The sequence below is a fragment of the Panicum virgatum genome, chromosome 4N, assembly GCF_016808335.1.
Source record: "Panicum virgatum strain AP13 chromosome 4N, P.virgatum_v5, whole genome shotgun sequence".
In the NCBI taxonomy this organism is placed as follows: Eukaryota; Viridiplantae; Streptophyta; class Magnoliopsida; order Poales; family Poaceae; genus Panicum; species Panicum virgatum.
In genome coordinates, this window is record NC_053148.1 from 2,658,609 (window position 1) to 2,677,784 (window position 19,176).

The following is a 19,176-nucleotide window of genomic DNA, read 5'->3' on the forward strand; positions in this document are numbered from 1 at the left end:
TTTAACCTTGAGACTATATTCAAGAACCTAATGTTTTCTGTCCTGAAACCTGAGACGCTCTCTCATTAGGTCAGTGACAAGGCAAACGGTGGCTGTCTCACTGAAATGTCACCCTTTGTTCAAAATCCCCACTCTACGTGATGAGAACCTGCATTAGTTCCCGCGGCAAATCGGAAATTACATCAAAGAAAAAAAAACAAAATATTAGTTCCTAAAAATTTCCGAAACTGAAGGGAAGATGGCATGTGGTGGAGCTGATGGCACGGCCCCATAACCTGTAGAGAGAACTGTTTTCTTCATGCCATTGTTTCTTTAGTCATGCTTGTAAGGGCACTGACCTTTTCTTCGAGAATAGTAATGGCACTGATCTGTGCTCATAGGCACAGCTTGCTCATGAGTTAGACTTCCACACATCACAAGTACTACACCTTCAGTTCAACTGAAAATTGGTCCTTTCATCATAGCAAACTTATTCACCCTCTTCTTTCTTGTTTTTTTACTAGAAAGTCATGCTCTTCTTAGATGGTCATGCTAGTTGAACCCTACTACCCACTTATGATTTATACCTGCTGCATTGATATAACAAGAGTTCTGGTAGCATGGGCATGACAACCTTTCTTTTATGTTTTTTGGTACTTCCTTTAGGACATGATATGCAGCTCTGCCCCAAGACAATCATCTTGTGCTACTATTTTATTTGGCCCTTAAACAAATTTATACCTTGATTATGAGTTGAGATTTTAGGGGAAACTGAAAAATGGACGCTGCCAATGAACTGCATGGAGTAACAGACGCTCGGGTTTCTTCTCGTCCCATAGTAATATGATTATTTGGTGCACCAAAGGTGGTGATTAGGTTGACTATTCAGTTCACAGGGAAGCTCTCCGTCAAGATCCATGAAGTTTTTTTGTTTGCTCTTGCTGGGTATTATGTTTTGCATGGATATGCTACATGATTGGCTGGCTCTGTAGTCTGTACTGAAATGCCGTGCGATGCCGGTCACGATTAAGCGGGGAGATGAGAACCCGTCTTTGATCACGTGGCGGATCAGATGCCAGGGGCTCCCGTTTTTGTCACGGTCAAGGGCAAAACATCCACTCTTCTTCGATGCGTGTAGTGTTGGTTCTGCCTGCCTATGCTTAACATGGTACTTAAATCTGATTGCAAATTTGTAGTTCTTCAAACATGATTTGTCTCCAAAAATTCTCCAAATTCTGGCTCAAGAAGATCTTTAAAACAACTCCGCTACAGTGTGAAGCTTGGAAGTTAGGGCTAACTATATAAGTGAGAGGGTAACATGTGAAATTTTATAAGGAAAAAGACAATATGAGGGCCCTAAAACGTCCGAAACTGGAGGGAAGATGGCAGGTGGTGGAATTTGATCTACTTTTGGGCGTGTTTACTCTGCGAAATATTTTGGGTTCGGCTACTGTATCACTTTCGTTTTTATTAGATAATTAGTGTCCAATCATTCTACGGGCTTGCTAGCGCCCGAAGTATCAGTTGTTTTCTTCTACGGGCTTGCTAGCGCCCGGACGTTTCCCATCGGACGCTCCGTCGTCGGTCCGACGCAACAGCGAATAATAGCATTCGTAACATAGAAAAAAAAACATTCAGATTAAACACTTGCAACATCCGAATTAAACACTTGCAACACCATTGTTCAAAATATATTTTTACAACATCTACATGAAACACATGCAACATGTACTGCAACATCATAGGATACCTATTGTAACATGACCAGCCTTTGCTCGTCTTCAACCTCTAGAAGCTGCCTGCATGGAAGCTACGGAGAAGCTGCGCCACGCCTGTACCCGGCCACGTGCTAAGGAGGACCCCGCCCCTGCGTGGGGAAGCTGCGGGGAGCGGCGGTCCGCAGCCGCCCTTCCTCCCGACGAGCGCCGCTGCGCACGGCCTCGCCTTGAAGAGGACCTCCACCCGCGCCCGCCCGCACCGGACACGCCCCGAGGAGAAGCTCTGCCGCGCCTACGCCGGCCGCCCCCATGCCCGACCGAGCGCCGAGGAGGAGGTCGCCGGAGTGGGTCCCAGAGCTGCGAGTGTGGGGGGAGGAGGACGTCGGAGGGGATGAGAGGCGAGCTAGCTGCGCGGGTGTGGGGGAGAAGCTGTGCAGAGCGAGCCGCACGGAGGTGGGGGACGTCGCACGCCGAACGGACGACCAGAAGGCGGAGCTCCGAAGTAGAAAGTTGCCACTGGATACCCACCACCCTTATTCAAATCTATACCCATTGTATTTGGGTAGGGTATGGATTATTCATCTCAACTGGGATATGAGTAGGGTATATATGGATAATACATGTTTTACCCACGTACCCGTTAGTTAGTTCTTCTCTATTCTCCTATGTTTCGTAGCTCCACTCTTTGATGTGGGCCCACGTGTGTAGCTACAATGTTTTGCACAAAGTTGCTGCCAGTTACACTGAATCATCTACAATAAATTTCAGTCAATTTTGATAAAATTTTATAGTGTGAACGTGAGATTTTATTTTCAGGGTCCGGCTCTTGACGTGGGGCCCACGTATAGGTCTAGCCACACTGCTTTGCACAGAGTAGCTACCGATCATACTGAGTCATCTCCAATAAATTTCAGTCAATTTTGATAAAATTTTATAGTATAAATGCGAGGTTTTATTTTTAAAGTCCGGCTCTTGATGTGGGATGCATTTCATCAAACTTCACTTGTAGGTCTATTATCTATACCCATTTCATCCAACTGCATCCTATTCATTGAATCATCTATACCCGTTGGATAATTATCCATTCATATGAATATGGATTAATTGAGGATGGGTAATATATGGGTATGGACGTGGATAATCCACCCCCTCCCCAACGGCAACGTGGAAAGTAGATCCGAGCGAACGGATAAAGCTGGGAGCAGTTAGCGGTGGGTGGAGCAGCGTCCGATTTTTTATCCCACGTCGGACGTCTTGTTATTAGCATTACCGTTTCTTCTAGGGTAAAATCTATTTTTCAACCCTAAACTATCACGATAGTCTGATTTTGGCTCTTGAACTACAAAACCGGACATTCTACACCTCCAACTAACGAAACCGTCTGAAAAACAACCCTGGCTCAGCCAAAGGCGGTTTTGCTACAATAAAATTTCCAAATTTCTAGAATTTCACACCTCTCTCAATTAAATAATAAAGAAAGCATAGTTAATATTGTCTAAAAATCATGATATTTTTTTGGGAGGTAGATCAAAAGACAAGGAATTTATTTTGGCTAGATGTGATACATTAAACATAATGAAATTTGAATTATAAAATTTTAAAAATGGGTAGAATTCAAAATTTCTTGAATTTCTGGGTTAGCTAAACCTTTGATAAAAATAAAATAAAAATATGATAATTCATATTTTTTTATTTAGTTTAATAAGGTATTTTTTATTGGCCCAAGTTTTTATGAAAGTTTTTGAATTCCTTCGCAATGCTCAAATTTGAATCAAATTTGATTCCTCAAATTTTAATTTATGAATTTTCTATAGAACGTGGGCCAATAAAAAATACCTAACTAAACTAAATAAAAAATTATGAATTATAATATTTTTAATGCATTTTTATCATAGGTTTAGCTTACCTAAAAATTCAAGGAATTTTGAATTCTATCTATTTTTAAAATTTTATAATTCAAATTCCTTTATGTCTATTGTAGCACATCTAGCCAAAATAGATTCCTTGTGTTTTGATCTACCTCCCAAAAAAATATCATGAGTTTTAGACAATATTAACTATGCTTTCTTTATTATTTAATTGAGAGAGGTGTGAAATTTGGAAATTTTACTGTAGCAAACCGCCTTTGGCTGAGCCAGGGTTGTTTTTCAAACGGTTTCGTTAGTTGGAGGTGTAGGATGTCCGGTTTCATAGTTCAAGGGCCAAAATCAGACTATCGTGATAGTTCAGGGTTGAAAAACAGATTTTCCCCTTTCTTCTATGTTCCAAAGGTGTAAGGCAACCAAACTCCGTGCCTAACTTGCAGCTTTTGTCATTACTATTCCTATTGTGCAACTTTCCAAATCAATTGTCTAAAATTCAATCTCTATTGGTCGTTAGTTTATCAAAAATTCGCATGTCTTTCGTAAAATGTTTTGTAGCCAGCCATGTAGGCCTGGCAGAGCACCAAGCGCTTGAGAGAAACACTTCGATGTCGCGCATGCAGTCGCCATTCGCATCGTCGGCGTGCAGCCGCCTGCCTCCTCCCATTCGAACGTCCGGCAACCACCGTCCGCCGGCTCATCGAACGTCCACCACCATCGGCTTCCGATTTCCGTCCATCTGCACAGTCCGATGCGGACCCAGTCCGCCGGAGCCCGACGCCGAGCAGTCCCGGTCTCCCGGGGCGCGTCGCGCGCTGCTTGTAGTCAGAGCTCGCGGCGTGCTGTTGCTGCGCCAAGCGCACCTGGCGTTCCGGGAGCGGCGCCGCCTCGTGGTGCGGCCGAGAAGCTGAGATGCCTGGTGACGCGGAGCCGCCGTGTCCCTCGCCGCGTCCGGACGCTCCGGCGGGTGGCGTTGGCCTCGACCAGGGGAAGACGGTACTCCAGATGCCCTCCACCCCCTGGTAGCTCAGAGCCGTCCGATCCGTTTCAGACCAATGTTCTTATGTTCATGGACAAAGCAAAAATTCAGACTTCAGAACATTAACACCCAACCACAACTGTCCAAACGGGAAAAATGCTCTGTTCCAACTTTCGATAACGTGTGTACAATGCTGAAAAGAGCATAGAACGTTAGTTGGAGCTTCATTTGATGGATCACTGATGGCCTGTCTGCAAGTTCTGAAAAAAAAAATTCAGACTATCAGAGGTGCAAGCGTGCAAATGCAATACTCCCCTGCTGATGAAACAGACAAAGCACCACCCCCTGCATCCCAGTCCAGCAATCCCAATTTCAATTCAAATCACTACACTGGGGGCGTCTATTTGTCGCAGTTTGCTATTTGGGGATGACCCATCGCAAAAGCCTCTCCGGCGTCGCTCCCCCGCCATCCCCCACCTTCCTCGGTTCCAGCGCCGCCTCGGCGCCTCCGCCGCCGCCCTCCACCGCCGCTAACTCTAATCAAGCTCGCCATCACGCCGCTGCCGCCCGCCGCAGCCACCGCCCACCGGGGCTCCTTCCCTACCCGGCCGGCGGCGCTCCCGCGCCGCCTTGCCCTCCGCCGGCCAAACCATCGCCGCCGTCCCCGGCCCCCTCTTCTACGGCCGCCGGCCATTGGAACCCCCGGCAGTCCGAAACCCTAAAGGTCCGCCGCCGCCCTCCATCACCCCGGCCGCCGGCGGCCGACCTCCCCCACCTCCCACCCCTCATTGGCGCGCTCGCCTCCGCGAGGAAGATGAACAGTGGCGGCGCTTCTTCTTCCTCCCTTTTCCGGCGCCGTTGGTGCTCCTTTTTCTGCGACAGGATGGCTCGCGCTCGCGCGCGATGAATAGATTCCCAGCAGGCAGGCGCAACCCCGGCAGCAGCGACCGTCGACCGTCCGCCGGTCCCTCGAACGTTCACCAGTCACCACCGTCGACTTCTCCATCCATTCTGCCACGTCCGACGTGGACGATGTCTGTAGAAGCGGCGACGCCGGCCGTAAAGGCGCGCTCCTCTTCATCGCCTCCCTCGCTGCCTCGCGGCGTTTCTGGCACTAGCGCCGGCCGCCGTACTCCGCGACCAGGGTTGTCGACTTGTCGTCATTTGGTTGACCCCGGCTGGAAAGCCGTGTAATGCAACTACATGCTTTGAAACGAAGAACTACATCCTCTAGGGGGGGAAAAAATCTATACAGCAATGGGGGTGCAAAGGAGGTTGTACCAAAACTGAGCGATTGTAGTTCAATCAGACTACTTTTTCCAACAAGAAGCTTTTGATGTTCCCTAAAAATGTATAGCTCTATCCATGCATTTTTCATTTTCCCTACTTTTCGCAACTTGTCATCATTCATCAAGTGTCTCATGTTAATTTCAAGTTTAGTTCTATTTACAAATTAATTAATTAAGACTAAAGTTAATTAACATGTAGCCGTTGCAGGCTTGTGGTGCTATGTCTTTTGCATTATTGGGATGTGCTGGAGCCGCATAACTAGTATTATAGTATAAGATTGTACCATTTATCTGTCTGTCTGACATGATCATACGTGGCCCGGTATGCAAATGATCGAGATCGACAGCGTTCGCCGGCCGGCAGCGCAGCTGGATGCTACTCCCTGCTAGAGCCGCCGGACAGCTTTACATATGTAGTATAGTTTAGATTTGTTGAACACGCACCGGACAGCTTCATGTGAGAATCAAGAGCAGGTAGTTCAAGCAAACAAATGACGTCTGTGATGAGTGCTAGTTTTACAAAAAAAATAGCTTAAAATGAGATGATGAATTGTAGATTTAGGAAAATCATGGCAAGCTTCAGACCGTAATGAATGAATACAATGCAATGTGCTATAACGAAAGAGACAAAATAACAGCAGCAATAATGATGAGCTTGGTTTTCTAGGACTTCTTATTCGCTTTTAAGTCAGTAATTCAGTACTGCATATCGAATAAAATTGCATTTGCAGATTTGCTGGATCTCAGGGAAGACTGATTCCATGTATTCCATGTACTGACAAGATGGCGCAAAGGAAGTTCTACCAAATCAACCAGTTTTATGCATGCTCATGAGTTCTACCATCCAGCATCACACACCTGATGTAGTGTCGCTTCAACTAAAAGTCTGAAACTGGGCCCCAGGTTTGCTGCAATTTTTTCAAACTCTTTGAACTTTACTTTTGTGGAAAGTCATGCTCTTGTTATTTGGTAGGCATGCTAATCAACCCTATTATTCATGAGGTATATCACGATTTAGACCTTGCTATTAACTAACTGAATTTTTGGTATTTGGTTTGTTATATAACCTACTTGTTACTTTCATCAGGACATGAGATGCAATTCTGCCCCCAAAGATCTCGCTTTCCTATTCCATTTGGCTCAAAACCAACTTACACCATGAGTTTTACGGAGTAGTTGAGATTTTAGAGGGAACTGAAATTGAATATTATTGATGAACATTTCTGGATCGCCACAAAATCTGGATTTGTTGAGATTTTAGAGGGAACTGAAATTGGATATTATTGATGAACATTTCTGGATCCCACATAATCTGGATTTGTTTGCATGTCTAGTACTCCAATAATGTGGGACAGTTTGGTGTAGGCTCTACAAAAGACAGTTTTCCGCAACTAGACAGTTTTCCACACCGGCATCACTCCGACATGTTTTGGAAGTTTGGTGTAGGCTCTACAAAAGACAGTTTTCCGCAACTATTTTTCCCATCACGAGTAGCGCCATTTTCATGCAATAACCACCTCACCGAATATGAATATTTAGAAAGCTGGTGTATGTTTTAGTTGTTGTAATTCTTTTCTAAACTGTTTAGTAAAAATTGAGGCAGATAAATGCATTTGAAGCTGCTTTTTTCAGCAAACATTGAGGCTCTTCTTTTCTATAGACACATACTACTTAACTCTGACATACAATTTCTGCAGAAAAATTGAATACATGGAATCTTCCCCATCAATAAACCTTTCATGGTCATATTCACATGCACAAGCTCTGCTGAATAAGAACAAAATCTATATTTTCACAAATGAACAATCAAAATTACAACGGACAACTACTGTTTGTTCAGTAAGCTTGGACCATGATTTCGGGTTACAAATGGGGTAACACACACTTCTATAGTCACAATTTCAATGCACATGCTATGCACAACTATCTTTGTGAGCAAAGTGAAGAATGGATGACTGAGGCCATCATGGCAATGGTGCACAGAAGAAATATTCCTAAAATTATTTTCTGCAAAATCATGCACCTTTCTTGTGTCTACACTGCAACAACCGATTTGAGTCCAGGATCTAGTATCAACTAAATTTCCCTTAAGATGGGCCATCCTTTCTTAGCAATCTCATCAATCTTGGAGCGAATTCTCTTTTGGGTATTCGCAGGGCAGAGCTCAGCAGCATATGCATTCAGCTTTGCAGCTAGTGTTGATGTTAGCAGCTCCTCCTCTGGCAAATTCCCAATTAATTGCAGGAGGAATGGCTTGCGCTTCAGTTCAAATTTCTAGCATAGAAATTCAGCTCATAAAATGTAAACAAAACCATAATGCAATGTATCTGGATCCTCACAGGGAAGTATAGTGGAGTTGTTACCTGATGTTCTGGTTCAGCAGGATGAAACACCCCCAATGGTTGGATCTGTGTGGTAATAACACTGCTGCGATCTTTAGCTTGTTCTTTTTCTTTGCTAAGAGCAGCCAATCTGGCCTCAATGGTTCCATTAGTGAAGATGACAGATCTGCAGTCACATCAGTGACTCCACAATTAGTCGTAATGTCTTTTGGACATATCCAACCACAAAACAACCATAATGTCCATTCATGTTTCATGAAAATTATTGTTATTTGCTTAAGATAATAGTGCTATGATACAGCATAACACAAAAAGATGCTTGTCAGCCCAATCAATTATCAATTTCAGAATACTATGATTTAAAGGAAAAATGGTGGTTTTAAATATCTGATAGAAGAATCATGCAAGCATTGTAACAAAAAATCACCAACCACAAACTTGGTACAGGACGTTGGTCAATCAAATTTATTATCAGTTTCACAACAACAAAATTGAAGGAAAAAATGATGGCTTTAGTCTGACAATAGCATCAGCGAAGCAACACAACAAAAAATTATCTACCATGGAATGGGCACTGGACACCAAGCAAAGATGATCACAATCACAAACTCAATAGACAAAACTTCCATGGCAAGTCATGCAAAAAAATATCACTTTTACCAGAAAGAGATGATAACTCAAATACCTGTACTGGTTGCCAACATCTGGCCCTTGCCCAAACACCTCCCGTGGATCATGACTTGCCCAAAACACATCCAAAAGCTGCTTGTAGTGAATCAGACGGGGTTCATACTCAACCTACATGATTCAAGAGCGGAAACCTGTCACTGCCAATTATCATTGCTCACATAACGCTTCAGTGCTTAGTACTTCCAAAATTAAAACAGAAACAATTAAATCAATTAAAAAAACAGGAGCAGGATCTAGCATGTCAACACGCAAGACAAAGCAAGCGTCAATTTCTTTAATTACACGGTTGCATATGAACTGAATGAACCATTTCGATGCATAGGAGAGAAGTAGTAGAGGGGTGGGTTTTGCACCTTGACGCACTCGGCGTGGTCGGCGAGGTTGCGGTACTCGGGGTTGACCTTGGAGCCGCCAGCATAACCAACGGAGGTGCGGATCACGCCGGGAAGGCAGCTAAACGCCGCCTCCGACCTCCAGAAGCTGCCCAGCGCGAACACCGCCGTGGCCGGCGCTCCCCCGCGCGGCAACGCCTGTCCGCGGTCCGCGGCGCCGCGGGCGGGGAGGCGTGCGCCCGAGCCCCCCGCGACGAGGAGGACGAGCACCCCTACTACCGCCGCGATGCCTGCGGCGGCGGCCATGGCGTCGGCCGGAGATCGGGATCGGGGAGGAGCGTGCCTCCTGCAGTCCTGCTCGTCGGTGTGGTGGGACTATTCGAAGAGGTTGTGGAGTGGGGTTGGTGGTGGTGGGCTGATATGGCAGTTGGGCCGTTTGGGCCGGACAGTGATCCACCCACTAATGTTGGGCCTGAAGATCACGTCTGGGCCCAATGGAAGGTAAAAAAAGAAGAGATGAGTGGCCGAAGACAAACTCACATGAGAAGCAGCCATGTACAGTATTGAAATGTGTCCATGAAATATTTACAATTACAAGCAGGTATACAGTATATACCTTCTAAGGCAAAGAATACGGGATTATTTGTTTGGCACCTTGAGTGGGTATGTAAAAAATCCCTCCAGCAATCAAGTGAAGAACCAGCAGCAGAGCAAACATATCCATATCCATTGTTATTATTCCGGCATATGAAACTGCCCTTCTATTCCAAAACAACAAGATCAGTGCTCCGGAACTATTTGCTGCATGTTTGAGATTGGCAAGTCCTCCTCACCTGCTCAAGGTAGCTATTTTCTGAAGTTATTGCTCGTACTGGGTTCATTGCCACCAGGAGACCTGCATAAAAGTTTTTGCCTTTTGGTGTCTCCAAACTTCTTTTGTCAACTGGAGCCTGAGACTGGAAGTCCAAGGTAAGCATGGCCTTTCATCTGCATGCTGAAGGATTGGTAAGCATGGTACGATGCCACGATTGTAAGCACCTTAGCAGCTGAAGTAACTTGTTTCCAAGGCAAAGATGAGTCTGAGGTCCAAATCCATGGATAAGGATAAAGCAAAGTTTCTTGGAGGTAAATTAGACAACCTGCAGGAGAGCACCAGTGTTAAACAATAAGTTAGGATCATATAATTCGTTATATGCCAGTGTAACTCTAATTCCTGACTGTCACCACTAAATACTTCTATTGTTGTAAGATTATTGTACTGCAAATCTGAATCAAAACAGTAAGAAGTCCATTCTCCAAACCAGTGTGAGAAGTGCAAAAACGATTGGGAAACAATTATTACTCATCTGTCGTTTGTGATAGCAATCTAAACAATCAAAATAATGGAATGGGCAAAAGAGGAAAAATTAATCTGATAGCAGTAAAATTTGAGTTCGGAAGAACCATAACCTGAGACAGAAGGTGCTAAATAAATTAGCAAAGTTGGCAAGGCATGATCCAAAACCCAAGGAGTCAAGATTCAGATGACAGGGCAGCCGCTTTATGGACGCCAAACATACTCTAGAAGGTTGGATTGAATGCTGGAGGTTACTTTGTTTGACTGAATCCTCGCAGTTCAAATGAAACTACTTCCGATTGTAACTAAATAGCCACTACCTCCTCATCAACTAGCATATTGTCAGTGGGAACAGTTCCAGCAATCCTCATCATGTGATGGATATCTTGTACCAGACCATTGATCAAGTCAGATTCACTATGGGAATTATCACGTGTTACAAATACATGAACCTTATTTGCCACCTCAATCCAACTGCATCCTGGTTGTTTCTTCAGTCCACGATTATTCATCTCTGACCTAATCTGTGCTGCTTCTTTCCACTTACCAGCAGAAGCATAGATGTTAGACAGGAGAGTATAAGTTCCAGCATTATCAGGTTCTGCTTCTAAGAGACTTCTAGCTGCCAAATTGCCAATGCTCACATTTCCATGTGCATTACACCCACCTAGAAGGGCACTCCAGACAGAACCTGATGCAGGCTTAATCTTCAGGCAGTGAATTAACCTTTTGGCATCATCAAGCCGTCCTGCTCGGCTACAAAGATCAATCAAGCTAGTATAATGTTCATCACGCACAGCAACTGACCTATCTTTAACCATTGATTCAAAGATCCTAAGCCCTTCATCAACCAAACCAGAGTGGCTACATGCTGAGAGCAACACCACATATGTGACATCATTAGGCTTATATCCATTTTCTTGCATCTTGTCATACAGGCGTATAGCTTCTATGCCAACAACATGATGCGCATATGCCGCAATGATTCCATTCCAAGAGATCAAGTCCTTCTCCCTAGAAAGATCAAACAACTTTCTTGCCAACCCAATTTCGCCACACTTGGAATATAAATTCATCAGGGCGGACTCGACAAAAGTATCAAACTGAAATGCCGTTTTGCATAACATTTGATGCACCTGCTGCCCTTCACAGAGTGCCGCAAGGTTGCTGCAAGCATCAATAGCACCCAAAAATGTCACTTTATTTGGTCTGATACCTGCCGTAAGCATACCATTAAAGAACCCCAGTGCCATTTCACTTTGCATGCCTTGCAAGTAACCATTTATCATGGTAGTCCAAGTGACAACATTCCTTTCAGGTGCCTCATCAAATAGCTCCCGTGCCCTCTTCAAATCTTTTCTCCGGATAAAACCGTTAATCATAATGTTCCAAGAAGCAACATCCCTCCTGTGCATCTTCATGAACAAATCCAGCGCTTCATCAATCCTGTCATTACTTATGTACCCAGAGATCATGGCGTTCCAAGAAACCACATTCCTGCTTGGCATGACATCGAACAACACTCGAGCTTCATCAACATTACCGTACCACGCAATGCCGGTAACCATGGTCGTATAAGCCATCACATCCCTATCTGGCATTCTTGCAAACAGCTCTCGCGCACTATCCACGCTCCCTGACCGCACCAGTCCGGCCAGCAGAATGTTCCATGAGCCGGCATCCCTCACTGGCATGCGGTCGAACAGCGCACAGGCATCATCCACTCGGCCCGCAGCGACGTATGCCTCCAGCATCGTGTTCCAGGACACGACGTTCCGCTGGGGCATCCGCTCGAACAGCGCCTCGGCCTCGTCAACGCGGCGTGCGCGCGCGTACCCGGAGAGGAGCGCCGTCCAGGTGACCACGTTCCGACGCGCGTCGGGGCGGTTGAACAGCGCCCGCGCGTCCCGCAGCATCCCGCGCCGCGCGTACGCCGACACCATGGCCGTCCAGGTCACCACGTCCCGGTCGGGCGTCCCGTCGAACAGCCTGCGCGCGTCCCACACGCGCCCCTCCGCGGCCAGCTCCGCGATGCGGCGGCTCGTGTCCTCCACGCGCTCCAGCCCGACGGAAGCGGCGGAGGCACTCGCGCTGCCGTAGGCGCCGTCGCCGGCAAGCCGGAGCCGCCGCGAGGAGCGGAGCCGGCGCAGCGCTGCCGAAGCCACCATACTTTACTTGGCAGACACAGAGTTTTTTTTTTTTTGAAACAGGCAGACACAGAGTTACCAGACCAAGCGACTCCCGTTATGTTTCCTCTCCCCGTCAAAGCTTCAGATCCTGGCCGTCCGATCCTGCCACCGACGGCTACGATTGCTGGGTCCCACCCGCCAGAGCCCAACGCGGCTGCCGAGGCGTTGGCTCTGTACGGCAAAATACGGCTAGGCTATCTATACGGAAGCGCACCCAAACCTTTCCCGAAAGGCGAAGCGTCGAATCGAAATCGAGGCCAGCGAGGCGGCGGCGAAGGGGGAGTGCCGGCGGCGAGGGGCCCACGCGTCAGGGACAGAGCGGGGGAGTTCCTCACCACCGGCGGGCGATGGATATGGCGCCCTCCTCCTCCTCCTCCGGTGGCGGCGGCGGCGGCGGCGGCGGCGGCGCCGACCCGATGGCGCTCGTGCAGGGGTACACGAGCGAGGAGCTGGCCATCGCGGGGGAGTTCCTCACCACATGGCTCCCCTTCCTGTCCGCGGGCCTCTGCCCCTCCTGCGTCGAGTCGCTCCGCGGCCGCGTCGACTCCTTGCTCCCGCGAGGTAACCGCCGGCCGCCGTGGTTGGGATTCTGTGTAGACGTACACTTGTGCTACTAGGGTTTTTTGGTTAGTTCTTGTGCCTGACACCCTTCCAACCCCGGGCAGATGAGGAATCGCCGCCGACGCCGACGCTCCAGATCGATCAGATTGAGCCGACGGGGTGGGACTCGGATCCCGCGCCCCAGAAGCACCCGCCTTTCGAGCCCAGCGGATGGGATTCGGATCCTCCGCCACCGCCGCCGCCGCAGCAGCAGCCGGCGCCGGCGGAGAAGCCGAGGATGTCGTGGGCGGATATGGCGCAGGAGGACGAGCTCGCTGCGGCGGCGGAGGAGGACGCGCCGGCCGCGGCGGCTGATGACGGGGAGGAGGGGGACGAGGTTGGGAGGCCCAAGGTGCAGCTGACGAGGGACCAGCGGGAACAGAGGAGGTTCAAGAACGTGGTGCGGAAGAAGGATTTCATCTGCCTCGAGAGAATTAATGGCCGCCTCGTCAACATCCTTGAGGGCATTGAGCTTCATGCCGGTGTATTCAGCTCAGCTGAGCAGCGGCGCATTGTCGAATGCGTATATGACCTCCAGGAGAGAGGCAGGCGTGGGGAGCTTGGAGGTGAGTGTCACTTGGTTCTTATATTTGGCCTGATGTGCTTTGCCCTGGAAATTGGGGTTTGAAATCATTGAATTTTCATAATGGCTAGGCATTGGAGAAATATTTGGATAAAGTTAGCATTAGCTCGGGGCTAGTGAGAATTCATTTCAAAGTTCCATAGTTATATGTTGCCATATGAGGTAAACTATGTAGTACCAGAAGTTCCATAGTTATATGCTACCATATGAGGTCAACTATATAGCTCCAGAATTATCCCCTTGAGTATGACTGTTATCGAAAAGACTTACTGATAATAATATAGAAAATCATTTCTTTTATCAAATGCTACCCATATAATTTTTTCTTATTACACACATGACACATGACCATGGTTTTTGACGTGTTGTGGCGTCCATTGCCATTGGCCCCCCTAGTAGGCGACAAAGTGTAATTAGGACCTTTTGTGTGTCCTGTCATCCTGCGGCATTATGGATACACCTAGGACGCCTAAAAAATCATGCACATGAGTCTGCTACACCAGTGCTTACTTGTTTGTACAAACTATAAGCCTTAACATTCTAGCATTACTAATTCAGCACCATTTATTATTGTACATGCATTTTTCTGGTTTCCTTTTCTCATGTGTTTGTAGATCAATTGTAGTTTTTCACATTAGCATTTGCAAGCAAACAAACATGCAGACCTTACTCTATTGCTTCCACCTTCCAGCCCTGGATCCAACTTTCAACAGGAGTATAGTGTATTAGTAGTGGAGTGGGGCATTGGACTGTCCTTAACTTTGGTTAGATGAATCCTTAAATGCACTTTATTCTTCATATTTCAGAAAACGAGATATTTTGTTGAAACCATACAGAAATGCATTATGTAGAGTGGAATATTCAAATTCATGCAAACCCTGTTTCTCTTAGTGTGGGCTGATTGCACATGCCATATTTTTGTGTATCTGATTCTGTGGAGCATGGAGCACCGATGCCTTTTTTACATATATAGAATATTGTGCAAACTGAAGCCAATATATTATTACAGTAATAGTCTGTGTTAATACTATAAGATTGAGATGACTTTCATGACTTCACACCCTCACCATGAACAGGCATGTAATCACAGCTTGACTTTGCATTGCAAGCTTTGAGAAGTCAATCTTTCAAACTTCTCAATGACAAGTCAAGCTAGTGGATGTTATGAATTCGTCTTTTACTGGATTACATTATATTGATTTCAGTTCCTCCTTCGAGGGGTGGCATGATGTCTTAATCGAATTAATCCAATTTTTATCAAATGATTGCTGTTGTTGTTTTAACTTAGTTAACATTTAGGTGAAAGCAGAAATGGAAAATAAATAAATTGGACTTCTAATTCTAATGCAATTTTACTATTGTTATACTTCCTATATCGCAAACTGTATAATAATGTTAGATTATGCTCTTAATGTTTTCTTCTATTGATACTCAAATATTAATATAGTATTACTGTAGATTGTATGAAACTGTTAAGTTGCAGTCGTTTGTTTGCCATATTTAGCTTTCTATTTTGTGTGTCTGAATCCTGTTATGTTTCCTCTCATGTCAGATCGCACATACACTGAACCTCAAAAATGGATGCGTGGTAAAGGCCGGGTAACAATCCAATTTGGATGCTGTTACAATTATGCTACGGTACTTTCCTCCGAGAATTCCATCATCTTGTGAACTACATGTAACATTGTTGAGCCTCATATGTAAATTTGAACTAAATCTTCATGGCAGGATAAGAACGGAAATCCACCAGGCATTATACAGACCATTGTTTCTGATCCAATGCCTGATCTCTTTAAGACTATGGTTAAGAGACTGGTACGATGGCAAGTTCTGCCGCCGACTTGTGTACCAGACAGCTGCATTGTAAATATATATGAACCTGCAGATTGCATCCCACCACATATAGATAGCCATGATTTTGTTCGGCCATTTTGTACCGTTTCTTTCCTCAGTGAATGCAACATTCTTTTTGGATCAAACCTGAGAGCTTCTGCCCCTGGAGAATTCACTGGTTCAATTGCGATCCCTCTCCCCGTCGGGTACATATCTTGCCATGTTCTTTCCTTCTGCTAGTTGATTTCTTATTAAGGTAGTTGCACTTATTTATAATTATATACTATTTGGATAGTTGGAAAATTGATTTTATTTCTTGGCATTTCAAAGTTATGAATATATACAATTTTGAAGACTTTAGTAGCTCATTTGACTTCTATAAATGATTTGTTGCTGCATGGTACAGTTTTAGTAAAATTGTTTTCTTTGGGTCTGTACTTTTCAGAAGTTTTTTCTTCCAAGATCTATTTTGTAATGATTTATTTTTATGGATCTTGTTTTGCTGCAGATTGCTGCAAAGGTCTATTTTTAACAGTTAGATTTTGTTTGTGTATCTTGTTCCCATTTAAATTACCAGAGTTATATCTGTAATTTTACATTATTTTCAAAGTAGTATCTTTGTTTTCTAGTGGTAGAGTTCACAAAACTAGTATTTATAAATCATAAGTACATCAGTTTTACTGTGCAGTTTTTACTAAATATGAACATTCACAGGTCTGTGCTTGTCCTGAACGGCAATGGTGCTGATGTAGCAAAGCATTGTGTTCCAGCAGTCCCGACCAAAAGGTTTGCACTCATCTGTTGTATTTTTTCAGAACTTATGGGACTTTCACATTAAATATTTGATGCACTGCTTTCTAAAACACAGGATATCCATTACCTTCAGAAAAATGGACCCAGCAAAGCGTCCATTCAATTTTAAAGATGATCCCGAACTGCTTAACCTTACACCTCTAGGGACAGTTGTGCAAGAAGGTGGCAGATCATCAAATGAAGGCAGGAGCAAGCTACCTGATGTCCAAATAACAAATCTGAGCAATCTATCCAGAGGCAAGAGGTCTAAAGGAAGAACATCTTCTGGGAAAGTTGGAGGCGGCATTCTTGGAGACCAACCTCCTGGACATGATCAAGCTCCTGCAGTAGAAGTTCTGTCCCGGCAAAGTCTGCATGGCCAGCGCCCTGTCTCTGCATCAAGTGCAGAGAGAGAAAGGAGCTCTGGCAGGTGGTCAAGGGAACCGAGATATCAATCTAATGCTCTTGGCATGCAGGCTCAGGTGGATGATATCAGAGAGTGGCCACATCCGTTGCCACAAGAGAGACGGCATGGCAATGGTATTAATTCCAGTGAAGATGGTGTGGAATCTGTGGGAAGGAGACCACGGGTGGAGCATAGACAGATCTCGTTGATAAACCGGACAATAAACGACGACATGGATCCCCTTCCAATATCAAGCCGTGAATCAGGTGACCAGCCTCATGCTAGCGGGCGAACCTTGTATAACAAGCCAAGGAGGACCAGAGTAAGCCTGGATGACTGAGCCGTGCTGAAATCTTTTGTGGAAAGAGCCCTGGACATCTGAACGGATATTTAATCTGTATAATATTGCATTGGGTGAATACAAAAGCACCAAAAGATAGCGTAGAACTTCTCATGGTAGACGGCGCGTACTGAATGGACTAGGAACAAAGTTTGCTTGCAGGAGTAATCAGGTTCTTCCTGCTCATGTGTAGATAAGGAGTCTGCCGGATGTTGTATTTTTGACTGATGCATTGGTGATTGATGATGATGACTCAATAATTTGATTTGATAGAAATAGAATCATGACTGTGCCATTGGTGACCGACCGTCGCAGGGTGGAAACCCTAGACGAGGCCGATCGTTTCTGGTTAGGAGTCGGATTGTTCGTCGGGTTGTGGATTGTGGTTTCAGGATGGGAAACCGGAAAAATATCAGGGTCGGAGTCGAGTTGGAGTCTGACCTGACCTGGTCCGCCTCGGCAATCCGAGGTCGGTACGCCCCCCCTAATCTTGCGCCGCCACCATAAAACCAGGACGCGGCCACGATCCAACACCCCGAACGAAGCAAGAACTCGGCCGAATCACCGGTGCTCTTGAGCCACGACGATGCCCTCCCGCGACGGCGGCCCTGCCGTCATCCACCCTCAACCGCCGCCGCCGCCTCTGCCGTCGTCTAGCTTCATGCACATCGTGCCCCAGTATCACCCAGCCATGATGGTGCCGTACGCGCCGCCGCCCGCGCAGCTGGTGTACTCGGCCTCGAGCGCCGCCGCCACCAAGGCCGAGGTCCGGGACGTGTGGTCCGGGAACCTCGAGGAGGAGCTCGCCAACATCGCGGCGCTGCTGCCCTACTACCCCTGCGTGTGCGTGGACACGGAGTTCCCCGGCGCCGTGCACGACTCGGGCACGCCGCGCTACCTCCGCGGCCCGCGCGAGAGCTACGCGCTCGTGAAGAGGAACGTCGACGACCTCAAGCTGCTCCAGGTCGGGTTCGCGCTGTCGGGCGCCGCCGGCCGCTGCCCCGTCGCGTGGCAGTTCAACGTCCGGGGCTTCGACCCCGCGCGCGACCCGCACGCGCCGGCCTCCATCGACATGCTCCGCGCGCAGGGCATGGACTTCGGCACGCTGCGCCAGTTCGGCGTCCGCCCGGACGACTTCGCCGTCGGGTTCTACCGCTGCGGCCTCGGCTGCGGGCAGCTCACCTGGGCGGCGTTCGCCGGCGCCTACGACTTCGCGTACCTCGCCAAGGTGCTCACCGGCGGCCGCCCGCTGCCGGACACGCTGGACGGCTTCCACGCCCTGCTCCAGGGGCTCTTCGGGCCCAAGGTGCTCGACGCGAAGCACCTCGCCAGGTGCTGTGGCATCCGCGGGGGGCTGGAGCAGGTGGCCGCCGCGCTCGGCGTCAAGCGCGCCGCCGGCCGCGCGCACTGCGCCGGCTCCGACAGCCTGCTCACCACCGACGTGCTCCTGGCGATGGTGGACCGCTTCTTCAGGAACTGCAACGTGCTCTCGCACGCCGGCACCATCGTAGATTTAGCGTAGCGCACCATCGTAGATTTAGTGTAGCTTGTAGCTAGTGCGATTAGTGTAGTTTTGTACAAATTACTGTTAGGAAGTTAGGATTGATCGAAGGGGGTCGTTTTACTTTATTTGATCATGCATTTGATTATGCATGTGTTTTTATCAACTATAATCGTCTGAACTCTCAAAAACTAGCAACAACTGATTCAGTAATAGGCACAGGTGGACAACCTGATAATGTTGTGCTTCTACTGAGCTCCTCAACTTTTGCGTTCATACCCGCGCTTTCAACTTTTCGCCGGCCGCTGTGGCCGTACAGCCCGACGGCATCCGCGCGGGGGCGCGTCACCGGAGCTCCCTGCTGCTGCACACCGAGCCTGCCTGAACCCTGCAGGACACGACGCC

General features: G+C 47.1%; 3 protein-coding genes across 7 annotated transcripts; 2 read left to right on the forward strand and 1 right to left on the reverse strand.

Moving 5' to 3' along the window:
- Nucleotides 1-7,552: 7,552 nt before the first annotated feature.
- LOC120670030 (peptide methionine sulfoxide reductase A5-like) lies at nucleotides 7,553-12,722 on the reverse strand. Of its 5 annotated transcripts, none has more exons than XR_005673008.1 (6): nucleotides 10,641-12,722; nucleotides 9,808-10,330; nucleotides 9,213-9,676; nucleotides 8,855-8,967; nucleotides 8,191-8,335; nucleotides 7,553-8,101 (listed from the first exon to the last, which is right to left on the reverse strand). XR_005673008.1 is itself a non-coding variant. In XM_039949996.1 (6 exons), the coding sequence occupies exons 3-6, from the start codon at nucleotides 9,495-9,497 to the stop codon at nucleotides 7,904-7,906; spliced, it is 741 nt and encodes a 246-aa protein (XP_039805930.1). In that variant the 5' UTR covers nucleotides 9,498-9,949; nucleotides 10,025-10,330; nucleotides 10,641-11,772; the 3' UTR covers nucleotides 7,553-7,903. The 5 variants fall into 5 exon arrangements, 2 of the variants coding, with proteins under 2 accessions (XP_039805930.1, XP_039805929.1); XM_039949996.1 differs by having other exon boundaries at nucleotides 9,213-9,949; nucleotides 10,025-10,330; nucleotides 10,641-11,772; XM_039949995.1 differs by having other exon boundaries at nucleotides 10,641-10,895.
- A 211-nt stretch (nucleotides 12,723-12,933) lies between these two features.
- LOC120669922 (RNA demethylase ALKBH9B-like) lies at nucleotides 12,934-17,551 on the forward strand. Its single transcript, XM_039949828.1, has 6 exons — nucleotides 12,934-13,277; nucleotides 13,382-13,882; nucleotides 15,452-15,537; nucleotides 15,628-15,938; nucleotides 16,447-16,518; nucleotides 16,601-17,551. The coding sequence occupies exons 1-6, from the start codon at nucleotides 13,064-13,066 to the stop codon at nucleotides 17,268-17,270; spliced, it is 1,854 nt and encodes a 617-aa protein (XP_039805762.1). The 5' UTR covers nucleotides 12,934-13,063; the 3' UTR covers nucleotides 17,271-17,551.
- Nucleotides 17,552-17,664: 113 nt separating this feature from the next.
- LOC120669923 (probable CCR4-associated factor 1 homolog 11) lies at nucleotides 17,665-18,960 on the forward strand. Its single transcript, XM_039949829.1, has one exon. It carries the CDS (start codon nucleotides 17,857-17,859, stop codon nucleotides 18,790-18,792), a length of 936 nt encoding a protein of 311 aa, XP_039805763.1. The 5' UTR covers nucleotides 17,665-17,856; the 3' UTR covers nucleotides 18,793-18,960.
- The last annotated feature ends 216 nt before the right edge of the window (nucleotides 18,961-19,176 follow it).